Source organism: Ursus arctos, unplaced genomic scaffold (genome assembly GCF_023065955.2).
Source record: "Ursus arctos isolate Adak ecotype North America unplaced genomic scaffold, UrsArc2.0 scaffold_27, whole genome shotgun sequence".
NCBI lineage: Eukaryota > Metazoa > Chordata > Mammalia > Carnivora > Ursidae > Ursus > Ursus arctos.
The window spans coordinates 26,389,707-26,405,743 of record NW_026622952.1 but is presented as its reverse complement, the minus strand read 5'-3'; the positions used below and the strand labels follow the sequence as shown (position 1 = coordinate 26,405,743).

General features: G+C 49.5%; 1 protein-coding gene across 1 annotated transcript in view; it reads left to right on the top strand.

The window, feature by feature from the left end:
• DLGAP2 (DLG associated protein 2) overlaps positions 1-14,120 on the top strand; it is a 509,882-nt gene extending 495,762 nt beyond the window's left edge. Inside the window, exons 12-14 of the mRNA XM_026508509.4 lie at positions 6,275-6,366; positions 10,868-11,020; positions 13,902-14,120. Of these exons, the coding sequence (XP_026364294.3) occupies positions 6,275-6,366; positions 10,868-11,020; positions 13,902-14,120 (464 nt within the window). The remainder of the gene's footprint in view (positions 1-6,274; positions 6,367-10,867; positions 11,021-13,901) is intronic.
• Positions 14,121-16,037: the final 1,917 nt, after the last annotated feature.

Sequence of the window (16,037 nt, the reverse complement as noted above, 5' to 3'; positions counted from 1 at the left end):
TCTGAGGATACCAGCTGATGATTTTGTCTTATGTGCGCTTTTCCCAGGACTGTTTAATAACTAAAGATGATGGCGCCGCTGGAAGCCTTGGGTGCAGAGACCAGAGAAGTGATGCACCTGATACTTTTTGTGGTTCTGAATTTCTTTCCTGAAGTTGCCCAGATGTCTGATGTTTTTGTGGACAAAGATGACACAACGTTTCTTAGGTGTCTCTTCTGCGTGCTTTGCACCTGAAACTAGCACCATACTAATCAACGTTAGACATTTCCCTAGTAAGTTTAAAAAGTAAGGTAACCTCTGGTTCTCGCACTCGTTTTAAGAACAGATAGAGGGTTATTGGTGATGGCACCTTTAAAAAGCAAAGATTAAGTTAAACGGCTTGTTAAACCAGAACTCTGAGCTCCGAATATTGAAATTTCCACCACATGAACTAATTTCTTCCCAAGCTACAATTTTATAATCACAGCTCACTGAACTGATTGAAAGAAGTGAGATCCGTTCAGCCCTCTGTGGTTCAGAAAAACTATCCTGAGCCCAAATAATACTGGTCTAAGTTAAGTCACGTTCATGACCCCTTCCTATTGTTAAGTCACTAAAGATCCGTTCTGGAGCGATTGTCAACCATTACTACAGTCGTATTTGGGGATTTTTGTATTTGTGATATTAAACCCAAAGGGTAAATGGCATAAAGTGAAACAAAACTAGTAGGGTGTTTTTCTGAAATAAAAGCAGTTGTCCTGAAGCTACGAGGTTTTCCTTCCGTAGTTCCACAAAGATCGAAACCACATGAGGGACTCTGAAGTGGGGTCTTTGGACAGGTGTTGGCAGGTTCTCATGCCCAAAACAGCTAATAACCTGACACCGGCTGACCAGACGTGTAGAACCACAGACGCCCAGGGCTGGGGGGCGGGGCCTTCAGCGATTCCCTCGTCTGAGGGTCTCCCTTTACCGGCAGAGGGAGGAGGACACCCGGGACGCCCAGCCGTGACCTCTGGAGGGGGCGATGCCCGGCTCATAGATGACGTAGCAGGCACAGGGAAGAGGGACATCTTGCTCAGAGCGACCCTGAATGCAGGGGGATGAGGAGGACACAGGCCGGAGAGAAGCCGCCCCTGTGTCTTCAGTTTGCCTGGACGCTTCACGTCAACAGAGAAAATGACAAACTGAAGAATCAGATATAGCGACGATCGCCCTGAACAGAGCGGATGCCAGGCGCACCTCAGCCGCCACCAGCCTTGGGGACCTGCCGACTGCACAGCTCGGTGGACGGCCGCCCCTGCCAGCCTTCCGATGGGCTTGCTTCCAGGTCCTCGTGAAGCCCGGGCAGGTGCCTTCGGGGACGTCCCTCACGTGCCAGGCACCAGATGGCCACGTGACACCAGAGTGGACAAACACACGTGTGCTCAATAAACATGGAATGTAATGCATGAGACCTGAAGGCGGGGGGACGTCTCAGCAAGCAGCGATTTTCCCACGCCTGTTGCACGAAACCAGTCACGGAGGAACCCAAGAGATTGGAGAGGAGATAAATATTCCCATGATCCTTTCAAACTATCTGCAAATTCTGCAAAAATCCACTTCAGATTCTGAAAGAATAATGTAAATGTTGTCCTGGCCTTTCATAGCAAATTTAGAAAGAATTGGAAATTGTAGAAGATGCGTGAAAAATAAAAAGGAGCGAGGGAATTAATCAAATTTCCTTGCACGTCAAAGACAAGCGTTGTATCACGTTCTTTGTCAGCTTGCAATCTGGGGAGCATTAGCACGCATCTGAAGCTCTTGAAAAAGGTGTCGAAACTATGACAACATTAGGGAAGTATCTTGGAAAAGAATACATTGAATTTTTCACTTCAAATTCTTGGCGATTATGGGAAGCTATTTGCATTAAACGTACCAGATAGAATCGTCCCCACTCGCTAAACTTGCAGACCCTCCCGCCGTCAGCAATCACGTCTCGAGCTTCTCTTCCAACATTCACTGTCTCTCCCGAGCAATAATCAATTTACAGCCTTTATAATAACTTCACCACATTAAATCAACACCAAGGTATTGCCCATCTATCCATGATGTGTTAAAGATTATAAATTGAAGTGCTTTATATTAATACTTCTGTTGAATTACATTTTAAGAAGAATATGAAAATTAGGGATGAAAATTCCGAATTGTAGAATACCGATTGACTTCTAATTACGATTTGAGGAAACATAGTCAGTACAAAGAAGCACATTTAGTGTCACTTCTGTACATTCCTGCAGCGACAGCCCCATTGAAACAAGTCTCTCTCAAGCTTTTCATCAGTCTTGCAAGTTACAGGGGTTTACAGTGGAAACTCAACATTTCAGAATAAAGATCATTCCTCCACTTGGCAGCAGTAAGGTCAGAGCTAGAGAGATGTGTTCAGTTTGGGGGATCAAAATGTGAATGAAGGGTAAAGGGCTTTCACTCCTCCTAGGAAATACTCTGGCTGTGTCCCACCACCCGCACCTGCCCACCCCCCGTCCTAGCACTGCCCATGCCCTGTCCCAGCACTGCCCACCCCCTCCCTACACCTGCCCACCCCCTTTCCTGCATCTCCCCACCCCCCTGTCCCTGCACCTGCCCACCCCATCCATGCACCTGCCCACCCCCACCCCCCCATGCCTGCCCACCCTTTGTCCTCTGGGCACACTCAGTGCTGAACCCCAGCGCCCTCCCCCTGCACCAGCTTCCTCCAGGGGTCCTGGTCACCATTCCCTCTCCACTGCTGCCTGGCAAATCAGATCAAGGAGGTGGGTCTGCGGGGAGGAAAGCACCTCTCGAAACAGATTTGCAGAACATACCTGGGCCCAGGGATCAAGATGCATGAAGCTATTTTTTAAGTCTGAAAGGATGCCACGGTGTTATCCAGTTATTCACTTTTATTAAAGCCACGTGAGTTAAACTCCTTGTTAATATTCTAGAAGCAGCACAGAATAGATACGCAAGGGAATTCTTCACCCCTTCGGAATGATAAGGACATGAAGGTTGCACAGGCCGACGGCTGGCTACAGCTTATCTTCAAATGGTTCAGAAAAATAAACACGCACACGTGGCAAACTGTTAATTACTGATTCGAAGTGATGTGGACACTTTTCTTTCAGATCTTCTGTATGTGTGAAATTGTTAATAATGAAACTCCGGGGAACAGCAAGCTGAGTTCCTTATAGACAGATGAGAAAATAAGACAAATTAAATTAAGAAGTGTTTAAGTCCATTGTCTTACTCTGAAGAAAATCATTTTTTTAATATTTTTTATTATGTTAGTCACCATACAGTACATCCCTGGTTTCTGATGTAAAGTTCCATGATTCATTAGTTGCGTATAACACCCAGTGCACCATGTAATACGTGCCCTCCTTACTACCCATCACCAGTCTATCCCATTCCCCACCTCCCTCCCCTCTGAGGCCCTCAGTTTGTTTCTCAGAGTCCATAGTCTCTCATGTTTCATTCCCCCTTCTGATTACCCCCCTTTCTTTATCCCTTTCTTCCCCTACTGATCTTCCTAGTTCTTATGTTCCATAGATGAGAGACACCATATGATAGTTGTCTTTCTCTGCTTGACTTATTTCACTTAGCATTATCTCCTCCAGTGCCGTCCATGTTGCAGCAAATGTTGAGAACTCGTTCTTTCTGATAGCTGAGTAATATTCCATTGTATATATGGACCACAACTTCTTAATCCAGTCATCTGTTGAAGGGCATCTCGGTTCCTTCCACGATTTAGCTATTGTGGACAATGCTGCTATGAACATTGGGGTGCATATGGCCCTTCTCTTCACTACGTCTGTATCTTTAGGGTAAACACCCAGTAGTGCAATGGCTGGGTCATAGGGTAGCTCAATTTTTAACTTTTTAAGGGACCTCCACACTGTTTTCCAGAGTGGCTGTACCAACTTGCATTCCCACCAGCAATGTAGGAGGGATCCCCTTTCTCCACATTCTCTCCAGCAATTGTTGTTTTGAAGAAAATCATTTTAAGAACAGCCAGCTCCTCACTTTTTAGGAAATGGACTTTGTGCTTTACCTACTGCTGCCTTGGGGGGACCGCTGGTACCTTACGACATGTCTCAGGCACATCCACGGGTGCGTTTCTGGGACATCCGTTCCCACAGCCTCATAGCATTTGGTCACGTGGATATTGAGGCCCCTCCCAGCCGTGGTCTCTGACTCTCCTCCAGAGCAAGGCCGAGGGGAAGGAGCAACCGTGAGGCTCGGCTGTTAGGGCACTAGAATGTTCTACGCCAGTTTCAAGCGCACTCTGAATGAGTCTCACAAATACTTAGTTTAGAGGCCGCTGGTAAAATCACTCACATTCGGGAAATTGTGGGGGACGTGGCGGGGGCTGCATTTACTCCTCTGGACCTCAGTTTCCCCTTCTGTGGACACCTGCAAGCTTTCGACGATTGAGTGTGCCCAAGGACCTGCATGGGCGCCCCCTGGTGTCCCGAGGAACCACGTCAGGATGCGCCTCCAGACAAGACACTGGGTGACGCGAGCATGTCCTTCATGCCGCCTTGAGCTCTGGTTCGCTCTCTTCTTTAGACAAGCCTGGAGTCCAGAAATGTCCTGACGTAGATGAATCCACATAAATACATATGGGAGGGTGATGGTTCTTTCCTCCCTTCCAGGACGGACACATCTCCAGGCGAAACACCCCCTTCCTTAACCGTCTTCCAGCTGCCGCTAGCAATGCTAGGCTTCCATGGCTTTCCTGGCAGGGAAGCCCGAGGACACGCGCTCAGCTGCTCTCAGCTGGAGAGACTGGCTCCGCTCCTCGCTACCTGTGCTCTGCAGACGGTCTGCAAGAGAGCCAGACGGAAGCCAAAAGTGAGCAGGTGGGAGTAACCCGCTCCAGCTCCAAGAGGGAGATCTGCCGGAACCCTGTGAATAACTTGCTGTTTGTGTCTCTGGCAAACAAAACGCAGGGCTGAGTGGGCTCAGGGTGTAGAGGCAGGAAACGTGTTCCCGCAGAGGCCCAAGTGCTTTTGAGAGTCATGTGAGATGGGGTCTACCAAAGCTGTTATTTCCAAAATAATTACGGTACTAACACCCAACAAGGACCGGGCGTGAGGACGGGGACAGAGGTGGCAGGTGCAGAGACCCCCGGAGGTCGCGGAATTGGGACAGAGTCCCTGCATTTCACACACAAAGGCTTCTGTTTGCCGATTCTCCATCCCGAAGTGGTCATCCCCACACTTCTATACAAAACTGCATTACTTACTTTTTTAGAAAGTGCTATTTGATTGCTTAAAGTCATATGACTTAGAAATCATTTGGAGACTTCCTGCCACATCACTGCGGGCTCACGGGAGTGGGGAGGACATCGTCACTATGAACGTCCGTGGTGAATCAGTTGGAGAGTCAAATGTGATGGGAGCCCACGGTGGTGACAGTGACTCGGTCGTCCGCAGAGGGCCCACAGCAGGTGGCGGGAGCTGTGGACAGAGCCCAAGGCTGGGAAGTGATGGGTCACAAGCACACCGCAGCCTTTCCCTGCACAGCTCCTCGCTACGGGGCAAGATGCTCTCAGAGCCCCCAAAGACTACTCCCTTGAGTCAAATGAGGTAACCGGTACCAATGTGATTTCCTAGAAATTACGAATTAACATGTTCATCTCCGTGGAATCCATAAGAAGCAAGAAGGACTTAATGTCTTTTTTTATTCCTACTTGGCTGCCTCAACTTCTAGCTCACCTGAGCAGCGTTGCTTAAAGAATCTTGGTGCCACATGGGGCGCCTGGGTGGCACAGCGGTTAAGCATCTGCCTTCGGCTCAGGGCATGATCCGGCGTTATGGGATCGAGCCCCACATCAGGCTCTTCCACTATGAGCCTGCTTCTTCCTCTCCCACTCCCCCTGCTGTGTTCCCTCTCTCGCTGGCTGTCTCTGTCAAATAAATAAATAAAATCTTTAAAAAAAAGAAAAGAAAAAGAATCTTGGTGCCACAAACAGGAAAAGCCTCCTGTGGTATAGACCACACTTCCAGACTACACTCATCCCAACACTGACCAGTAATATCCTAACAGCTGGTATTACTTACATATCTTTGCATTTCCCTCAAAACTCAGACATGGGGCAGCCTGGAAAAAAACCAGTCTGTGGCCATGCCCTGCACAGTAAATTCAAAGTTTTAATCTTCAGGAAAGGAGAAGAGTAACTCGTGCTTTTTGGACTTGACTCCCTTCGTGTAATGCTCTTGTGTTTGGTTTTTCACTGACCCAGCTTTAAACCTGTTTTGTTCTGTTTTGTTCACAGTTCTCGGTAAAATCAGGAGTGCAGTGGGGAGCGCGCAGCTTCTGATGTCCCAGAAATTCCAGCAGTTTTACTGGCTGTGCCAGCAGAACATGGTGAGCAAATCCCCGGGTGTCCTTGGCTCCTTAGAGCAAGTCGTGGGTCCTCTCTCCCCGCTCTGGTCTGAGAAAGGTACCTGGGACTTTGCAGAACAGGGAGCCAATGCAACGCACGTCCCGGGTTGGGGTTTGGGATGGTGACGAGGCCACCGTGAGGCGGTGCTGGGGGAGAGGGAGCGGGTGGCACGGGGACAGCCCCCCAGAGCCCTGGGGCACCTTCAGGCTGCAGGGTCCACCTGCCCGAGAGCCTTAGGAGGGAAGAGGGACAGGAACAGCTGTAATGTCACAGACCAAGACCGCAACGAGAGGGGGTCGACTCAACACATTAGCAGCAACTTTCAGAGAGATTCCGTAGAGATTGTAGAATAATCGGGGCTTTCTAGTTCGTAGTCAGGAGGGCAATGAGTATGCCAGGAATAGGCAACCGAGTCGGCAGTAAACGTGACTCTGATGGTCCTGAACATCAAAGAGAAAGAAGAACGATATGTGTGTTGATATTTACTCATGTGGCGTATTAGTGCATCTAGGTACAAATACACACACACACACACACACACACACACACTGTTCTTTGTCTAACAAAAAAGTATCCATCTCATGTTATTTGTAGAAATACCTAAGGAGTATTCACATTACTGTATAGACTATTTTATAAATCCAGACATTGATTTCTTTCAGAGCAAAATTGTCATTAAAATGCAGATAGGTCTGTGCGTCGTGGGGGCGACGGTGCTCCGTGATTTGACTTTTTTTTGTTGTTTTAATTTGCAAGGCGACATGTGAATTTACAGAATGTTCCTACACATCAAAGGAAACAAAGCACATGAGAGCCGCCAATTCCCCCCTCTTAATTAGGGTTGTTAAAAAGTATGTTTTCTCCAGTATTTTCCAGTTAACCCCATTGACTTTCATCACAAAATGTATAGAGTGACCCCCATGTCTCCCATGACATGAAGTAATCACCCACACTTAGAAAGGGGGTGCAGGGGGGCTTAGCGGCCGTGACGTGCTGGGCTGGAGTGATCAGGGAGCATAGTCCTGCCTCCTCCACGTCTGCGTGATTACTGCCTTGAAAGGAGCGGATTTAGGCCATTGCACAGCGCTGTACCATGTTATCCGGAGTCAGGTAAGCATCGGTACTCATCTTTAGGGATTCTTACCTAAAGCACCAGGCACGCAGTAAAAACATGTAAAAGCGTTATTCAAGCTTATAAAACGGCCATGTCCTCTGTACCAGAAGCAGCTAATATTGGATTTTTAAATTACCTGTCCTAATATTTTTGATGCCTCTTACATATGTCAAATCGCACTTTAACCTAACCTTAAAAACATCCTTTTTTAGAGTTTTGAAATGCATAGTGTGGCTGTTTCCTTTTCTTTTGGCTTCTATCTAGGATTCAGAAAAAAAAGCAAAAACAAAACAACCCTGCGGCGTTGTTAGAAGGAGGGGGTGGGTGTCCAAGGCGGGCCTGGCCGGAGAGAGACACTGTCCGACGCCGCATTGCCAGCTGCTGGAAGATTTAGGTGGCTAACCGGTTTTAAATCAAAGGAAGGACCCCAGAAGATAAGCCAGAACCACCACCGCCCCGGGGTGTTTAGGATGGACTGAACAAAGCAGACATCATTCAAGGCAAGGCCGTACGAGCGATTCATCACATAACGAGAATGCAGACCGGAGTGGGGGGACCTGCCCTTGAACCTGCAGGGAGACACGGGCTTCCCTGACCAGCCGCACAGCTCGTCCCCAGCCAGCCTGGTAGAAACTCACTGTCCCCTTCAGACCTACGTTCCCACAAGCTCCACAACCCCGTGTGTGGTCCGGCAGGGCTTCCCAGCCCTTCTGAAGACGTTACCCCAGAACACGGGAGCCCCAGAGGCCGCATCATGGGGGCCTCTGGCGGCCGGGCCAGCGAGCCACGGGAACCCTCCTGGACGTGAAGTTAACTGGGAAAGACGGCACTGTGTCGCTTTGCTGGGGGAAGGGGACATTTAAAAACAGTTTCACAAACATACCACGGTATCTGAATGTCCAGTGGACACAGAGGCAGCCAGCTCCCCCAGAAAAGAGCCAAGGACAGGGAGGCAGGTCCTGGCTGTGCCCCGCTGCCCCCACAGAGCCGCACCCCTGCCTCAAAAGCAGTCGAGCGGAGTGACAGGCGAAGACTGACGTCCGCTCGCGGGTCAGTGGGAGCCTGCACGTCTCCAAGAATACATTAGCTTTTTTCATTGAAGACGTAACCCAAGCCCAACAACCTGACCTTGGAGATGAGAAGGGTCACCGTACGGCTTCCTACAGACGTGCTCAGGCGTCCTCCCCTAAACCCACAAAAAAGAAGGTTCGTTGTGTTTGTGAAGTCTTCCAGAAGAAGGGGACACAACCCCCCCTTAGAAACTCCATTTCGGACAGAAGATGGGTCCCTGGTGGGAGAAACCTCCTCCAGCCCCACTTCCTTCCCGATGGCTGCGAGTACGTTCAGAGTCCTGCTCCGTCACCTCCAGAATGAGGCCCCGGCTGCAACACAGGCATTCTGTTTCTCCTCACGAGCAGCAGCTGAGCTCAGGCCCCCCCACGCGAGGGGAAGAGCCCCACGGCTGGTGGACGGGACCGCCTCCCGCAAGGACAGGTGCCTGGAAGCCGGCTGCCTCTCACCCTGTGGACGCCAGCGTCCCCCTGGGCTTCCGCAGATGGGCTGGCTGGACACGCAGCTCGCTTCCCCTTGACCCTCACCCACACAGGCTGTCGGCTGGTCGCACGCAGCACGGTGGGCTGGGGCCAAAAGCAATCATATGATGCAGATGCCAAACCAGGGCGCTGGGGACTGAATGCGTGTGTCCCCCTAAAATTCATGTGTTGGACTCCGCCCCCCAGTGTCATGGCCTTAGGAGGTGATGCCTTCAGGGAGGTGTGAGGTCATCAGGGTGGAGCCCCCGTGAGGGGGTTAGTCTCTTTATAAAAGAGACCCCACGAAGCTCGCACCTCCTCCTCATGTGAGGACGCAGCCAGAAATTGGCCACCTGGACATGGGTCTCCCCAGGACACGTCCACGCCGGCACCCAATCTGGACACGCAGCCTCCAGTTTCGTGAGCAACACGTGTCTGTTTGTCAGCCGCCTGGCGGTGGGGTTCTGTCCAGCCATCCTGAAGGAGTAAGACACAAAAAAAGGACGTTGTGCTTACCGTGAATGACTTACAAGTAAGCCGAAAATTGCACATTTTAAGCAAATTCACCACAATTTCTCTGTTTAATCTGAGATGGCCTCCCACTGAATCACAGGCACCACACATGGAAACACCCATACGCTTAACCCGGGGTCACAGCCCTGTGTGCCTCCAGGCAGGTACGGTGTGAAGCTGGCCTGCCCCCAGCACGGAGGCGCCCGGCGGGCTTCGGATCCTCACCAGCCTCATGCCGTGTGGGAACCGGCGGACAGGTGCACTCTAATCTTAGAAAGTCGCCCCACTTCAATGTAGAGAACGCACCGAAATGGTGTGCATAGCGGACTGCCGGTTTGTGGCTCGGCGGCGTCCCCTGTGCGTGCAGGGACCTGTCCGGAAATTGGTCGTGCACCTTCCTAGATCAGACCTGCCTGTCCTCCCGCCACGTGGGAGCAAAGTAAACCCGCGGTGCGTTTGTGCAGCCTCACTGGCCGTCGGAATGGGCGCTGAGATCTGTCAGAGAGCACACTTGGAACCGCTCCAAGCCCAACTTCACCACCACCAAACCCGGGCCCTGGCCCGGGCACGAGTCGGCAGAATAATCCCCCAAGGAGACCAAAAACGCAGTTGCCCTGTTGCTTTTATGAACTGCCCGGCGTCGGAAAACTTTGATAGTTGCCACCGTTCTCGAGGCCTAAGAAGCATTTTCTAAAGGAAACAATGAATGAATGTAGTACATGCATCTTCTTTAATAGGTTTTATAGTTTAAGAGCAGTTTGGGGTTCACGGCAAAATTGAGAAGGCGGCGGGGAGATTTCCCGTTCCCCTCTGCCCCCCCGTTCACAGCACAACCAGCATCCCCAACAGAAGGTGTTTCGGTTAGAATCAGTGAACCTGCGTGGACACGCTGTCTTCACCCAGAGTCCACGGTGCACATGAGGGTCCCTCTTGCTGTCGTACGTTCCGTGGGTTTGCGCACACGTACAGTGACGAGTGGCGACTATCATAGTACTGTGCAGAGTAGTCTCCCTGCCCTAAACGTCCATGTCCCACCCATGCCTCCCTCCCCCTGGCCCCAGGCAACCTCTGATCCTTTTACAGTCCCTGCTGTGTTATCTTTTCCAGAATGTCATGGAGTTGGGATTACATAATACGGAGCCTTTTCGTATTTGTGAATGTGAAGTGTGTCGGCAAACACTTGTGTAAACTTACTGGACCTCTGTGGGCCCACTTGAATATTTGCATCAGAGCTGTGAATTAGCCGGGCTTCTCCCTATCCCGGGTCCTTGAAAGGCACGTGCGGGAAAGAATGGGCTGTAAACTGTGCTCGTGTGTTGGCAGGACCCCAGCGCCATGCCGAGACCCACGTCCCAGGACCTGGCGGGCTACTGGGACATGCTGCAGCTCTCCATCGAGGACGTCAGCATGAAGTTCGACGAGCTACACCAGCTGAAGCTCAATGACTGGAAGATAATAGAGTCGCCCGAAAGAAAGGTAATTCTGCCCCGGGCGTGTGATGTCCTCACACCCCGCTTCCCGTCAGTGCCTTGTACCTGGTCCAGCTGTAGGAGTGACGCTCCACCGTGAGGGGCTTCCCGGTCTTAGGTTAGCGACACCACATCAAAGTGTCACCCGTGCACGTGTGTGCAGAGGTGGGACGCAAGTCACCGGCCAGGTGTCGTAAGTAAGTTTCTTTCTCGCTGTATCTCTTGGACACTCACCCAAATCACATGTAGACCTAGAGTTGCATTTCTTGTAGGGATCTACCCTCTGAATTGTCTCCATCATACCTTTGTTTGGATTATACGAAGATGATTTTCCACAGGGAAAGTTTCAGGTCTGGTCACAATGACCGCTTCCTATTCAGATAAACGTTTTAGTTGGTTATCTCCAGTTGAGGCCAAGAAAACATTCTGAGCTTGCCTGAATGGTTTGATGATGTAAACTTCCTCTAGGCCTCTCAGCCTGGGCCCTTAAATAGGCTGAAAGTTTCCATTAAATCTGAAGACATGGTGTCACGTCTTCCCTTCAGATATCATCGTTAGTAGGGCGGATACATAGGTCTGAATCAGCAATAAATACACTGATTTCCTAACACATTTTAAAGACGATCTAAGTAATCATCATCTGATTTTCTGGGTAGACATTATCAAAATAAAATGGTGAAATTAACCCAACATGCTTTGAAGAGAAAGTACATAGTGGAGGATGGCTATGTAGATAATTAGAACAAAAGCCATCATTGCCATCATCACTGTTCCCACAAGAGTGCCACCGACCATACTGGGGGGGTTCTGGGCTCGATGCCATAGATGCCACTGCAGACGATTGACAGATCCCCTCTCCCACAGACAGTGGGTCAGAGAGGAATAGGAAGTCACGGGCTGTCTATAAGCCATACACGGTACATAAGCAAGTCCTATCTATGGTTTGGTTTTGAAGTGAAGGAGATCACAAGTAAAGATCGCCAATGAAAATGTCATTTTCTAATGACTAAAAAATAGAACTCAGTAAACTAATCTAAAGATTTGCAATAATCCTTCCTATTTTTTTCATTCTTCAGTAATTAACAACTAATAAAATCCCTTCTACCTAAGCTATGCACAGGGAATTGTCCTCTAACTGAAGACAGCCTCTTGCTGAGGATATACACCGCAGTGCGGACGATAAGGAGCTCTTTCACACCACTGAGGCCCCATGCCTTGTGTTTCTTGGGCCACTCTACTCTGTAGAACTGCAGGGCCATCTGGTCAACCCTCTCCTACTATGGGACGCCTGGAGGTCAAGAGCCCCTTTAAACGGGAGACTCCCACAAGAATTGCTCATGTGTATTTCCTACAGCCCCATACTTCAGAGGCTACCAAGCAAAGAGAAAAGAAATAGGTAGATCCGGTCATGTGCTTAATGCAGGAACTAACTTTTGAAAGAGCTGAAAGTTTTGATGAAACAATTACCCCATTGTCACAGATGCCTGCCCAAGAGTCAGAAAAAAGTCATTGCTTCTGGTCCAAGTCATTTTAATTTTTTTTAATCTGTTTTTTAAAGGAAGAGAGACAGGGCAGGGCAGGGGCAGGGGAGGGGCAGAGGGAGAAGGGGAGAGAGAATCCCAAGCAGACTCTGCACTCAGCACTCAATGAGGAGCCCGACATGGGGCTAGATCCCACAAACCTGAGATTATGACCTGAGCTGAAATCAGAAGTCAGCCGCTCAACTAAGCCATGAGTGCCCCCCAACTTTTTTTTTTTTTAATTTTTTGGTCCAGGTCATTTTAAAATAAGCCATGGGAATAAAGTGTCAGACACCAAAACCATCTTCCTACCAAATCCAGCATTACACAATGGACAGGTTCAGCCACAGGCGACCACCCTGCATGGCAAGCTATGCCTTCCCCACAACATCCCAGCATGTCTGGCCCGTTTGAATTTCTGCAGAGGCTGAAGAGAGAAAGACACAGGGATGGGGTTTTCCCCCATCTTTTCCCCCAGCAGATATCTAGATATCTGCTTAGAAAAGAAAGGTATTCTGGCACCTTATGCCAGGCCCTCTTTCCTGCGAAGGGGGTAATCGGCTATGTAGGGCTCTGTCACCCCTCCACTAGGAAGGACAGCCCACATTGGGTCCAGCTTTGTTAGTTAGGACCCATGGTCAATAACGCAGCAAGGTTTGGGACACAGACCTTTTTCTAGAACAGTAACAAGCATTACATATTACATCTGCTACAGAACTGCGGGATGGAGCTTTCTAGAAAAGGCATACACGTGTTTTCGTGACTTATTTAAGAACATGAGTTAAAGGTCGGAAATAATGATTTGCATCTGTTTCCCAAGCAAGTGACAAATCTATCTGTCTATCTAGTTAATGTCAAGGGATCTTAGGGCCACAATAGGGAATTTGGCCATTGGTTCCCCTACATAAGATGATTTTCATGAAGGTCCTTAGAATCGAAAGTCTGTTGAAAAGACTGTAGCATGTGACAGGGATGTCAAGTGTCATCTTCCAAAATGCCCAGGATACTCGAGAACTTGAAATGGTGGGTACTTGCCACTGCTCAGAGGTGACAGAGTCTGTTAATCTGGCAACGACATCAGAATAAATCAGAGACTGAGGAGACAGTCAATACTCTGGTGCAGGATTGAGCTGCTTAAGCGTAAAGCCGTCACCAGACCACTCTCCCCGCCGTGGAAGGATGTGAGCAAGTCACAGGCAGGGCCCACCGGGCAGGCGGCCAGGCCGCGGGGAGGGACGCGGGGCCAGACAGACTCGGGCCCCCGGGGGGTGTCCCGTGCCACCTGCAGTTGCCCCCACGTGGGCCAGGCTCACGGGCTGGCGCTGCCCTCCTCTGATCGCCCCAATTTTGACTTGTGCTGCTTTTCAGGAAGAAAGAAAGGTCCCCCCTCCGATACCAAAGAAGCCCCCCAAAGGGAAATTTCCCATCACGAGAGAAAAGTCCCTGGACCTGCCGGACAGACAGCGCCAGGAAGCCCGGAGGCGGCTCATGGCAGCCAAGAGGGCAGCCTCCTTCCGCCAGAATTCGGCCTCGGAGCGTGCAGACAGCATCGAGATCTACATCCCCGAGGCCCAGACGCGCCTCTAGGGACGGGGGCGGCCCTCACCGTGGTCCTCTCTTTTCTTTGTAACAAAACGCTTGTACAGTTTCTCACCTACCTGGTAACTTTGGTCTCGTTTCTCCACCGAATACGCCCTGTTGTGTTCTTTGTGCCGTGCACACACTGGAATGCTTTGATTCCCGCAGCTGGCCGAGCTCACGGCTGGAACAGCTGCTTCTTCCTCTTCCTCCTCTTCTTCCTCCCCCTGGATGGTCTGACTCTCAGTCAGCTCTGATGGCTAGACGTGGGGACACCAAACCCATCCACTCTGTTCTCAGACGATAACGAGAAGCACCTCGAGAGATGGAACCCGGCTGACATTTTGTTATTTATATTTTTATAAATTGTGTGACAATTAGAGGCAAGAATAACAAAGAGCAATCAGTGGGTGCATCTCACCACTCACTAGACGTCCCAGTGGAAGGTGCTCCAGCTCGAAGGGCAGGAAAGACAGACACCCGCCCCCTTTCACCTGGGGGTGCTTCTCCCCGAATCCAGCTGACCCATCGCCAGGGTCCTTGTGCCAACTCTATGGTGATGAGAAGCCATCTTTCCAGCCCCCCCCCATGCCCTGCCGTGCAGTTCTCCAGAAACCCGGGGGAGTCCACGTCTGAACCCATTAGAGATACCCAGCACAGCATCTGCTCGATCAAAAAATACGCTCACTGACTTCATTCACACAAGAGAGTGACACATGAAAAGAGATCGAAGTCTTACAAGAGGCTGGCTGTCCCGTAGCAGGTGTCTGAAAAGAAACAGCGTGGCCCTCGTTCTGATACAGGAGTCATTGTACGTCCTATTCCTTTGTCACTTCCATCACGCAGTCTCGTCTTTAAGTGTCCCCATTCAGTACATGTGATTTTTTTTAGATGTATATATATCCTCAAGCTGCTGTATCAGTTCTCTCTCCAAGGTTCCCTTTAAAAAAAAAAAGTTTGCTTGTTTAAAATGACAGCGTGATGTTGTAAAAAGTTTAAGAAATATGAATGTGAGTGGTAAGTATATCTCAGTTTAAATGGTAAAGAAGAAATGTAGTTTACATTTGTATTTTTCCAGAATTCTTTTGTCCTATGCAGTATTGCTAAAGTCAAGAAAATACTTCTTGCCTGTTTTAGACATGATGAAAAAAAAAAAAAAAAGGTCACATATGGTGATTTCTAGCTGTGGACTTTAAGTAATTCGTTTTCAGGATTCTGATTGGCACCAGAAAAAAAGCAGGAAGAATTCGAATGAAAAGGCTTTTCCATTTGTACAATTAGATTTAGATGCAGTCAGTGACTATCGTTCCAACGCTTCGCGTGTCCCGTTCGGACATGTCTTCGGAGGAAGAGCCTGTCGCGTGTCTCCATCCGATCCCAAACTCGGAGTCCTCACTGTCATACAAGGTGAAAGCAGGATTGCACCTGAAGGCGGGTGTGTCCCCCCACAGGCCTCCCTGCTGCTCTGAGGGTACCGTGCCCACGGCCCGGCAGAGCAGCCCCGGCTTACCCACTGTAGCACTTTCTTTCCTCAGCTTGACCGGCACTTTAAATGTACCCAGCTCCCGCTGCAGCCTGGTGACGTCTTCGAGAGCATTCAGTGAGGTCCTTGCCCGTAGGGGTGTTGGCTCAGCCTGCAGTTTTCCTTTTCCTCATACTCTGCATTCCACGAAGCATGGGGTTCATTGGAGCACAGTTGATATTAAAGCATGTTTAGCTTCAAAGTTTTACTTTTTTAAAGCTGAGTAGTTAAGAATTCCCTATAAGAACAAAACCCTGTAAATTGAGCCTCGTATCTGGTATATTTTACCAAACAGCCTTAAAATATATTTGGAAGCAAAAATCAGTACGAATGTATATCCTTGGAAAACGCAAAAAAAAAAAAAAATCCCTGAAATATTCTTCTATAAATGAATCCTATTTCCC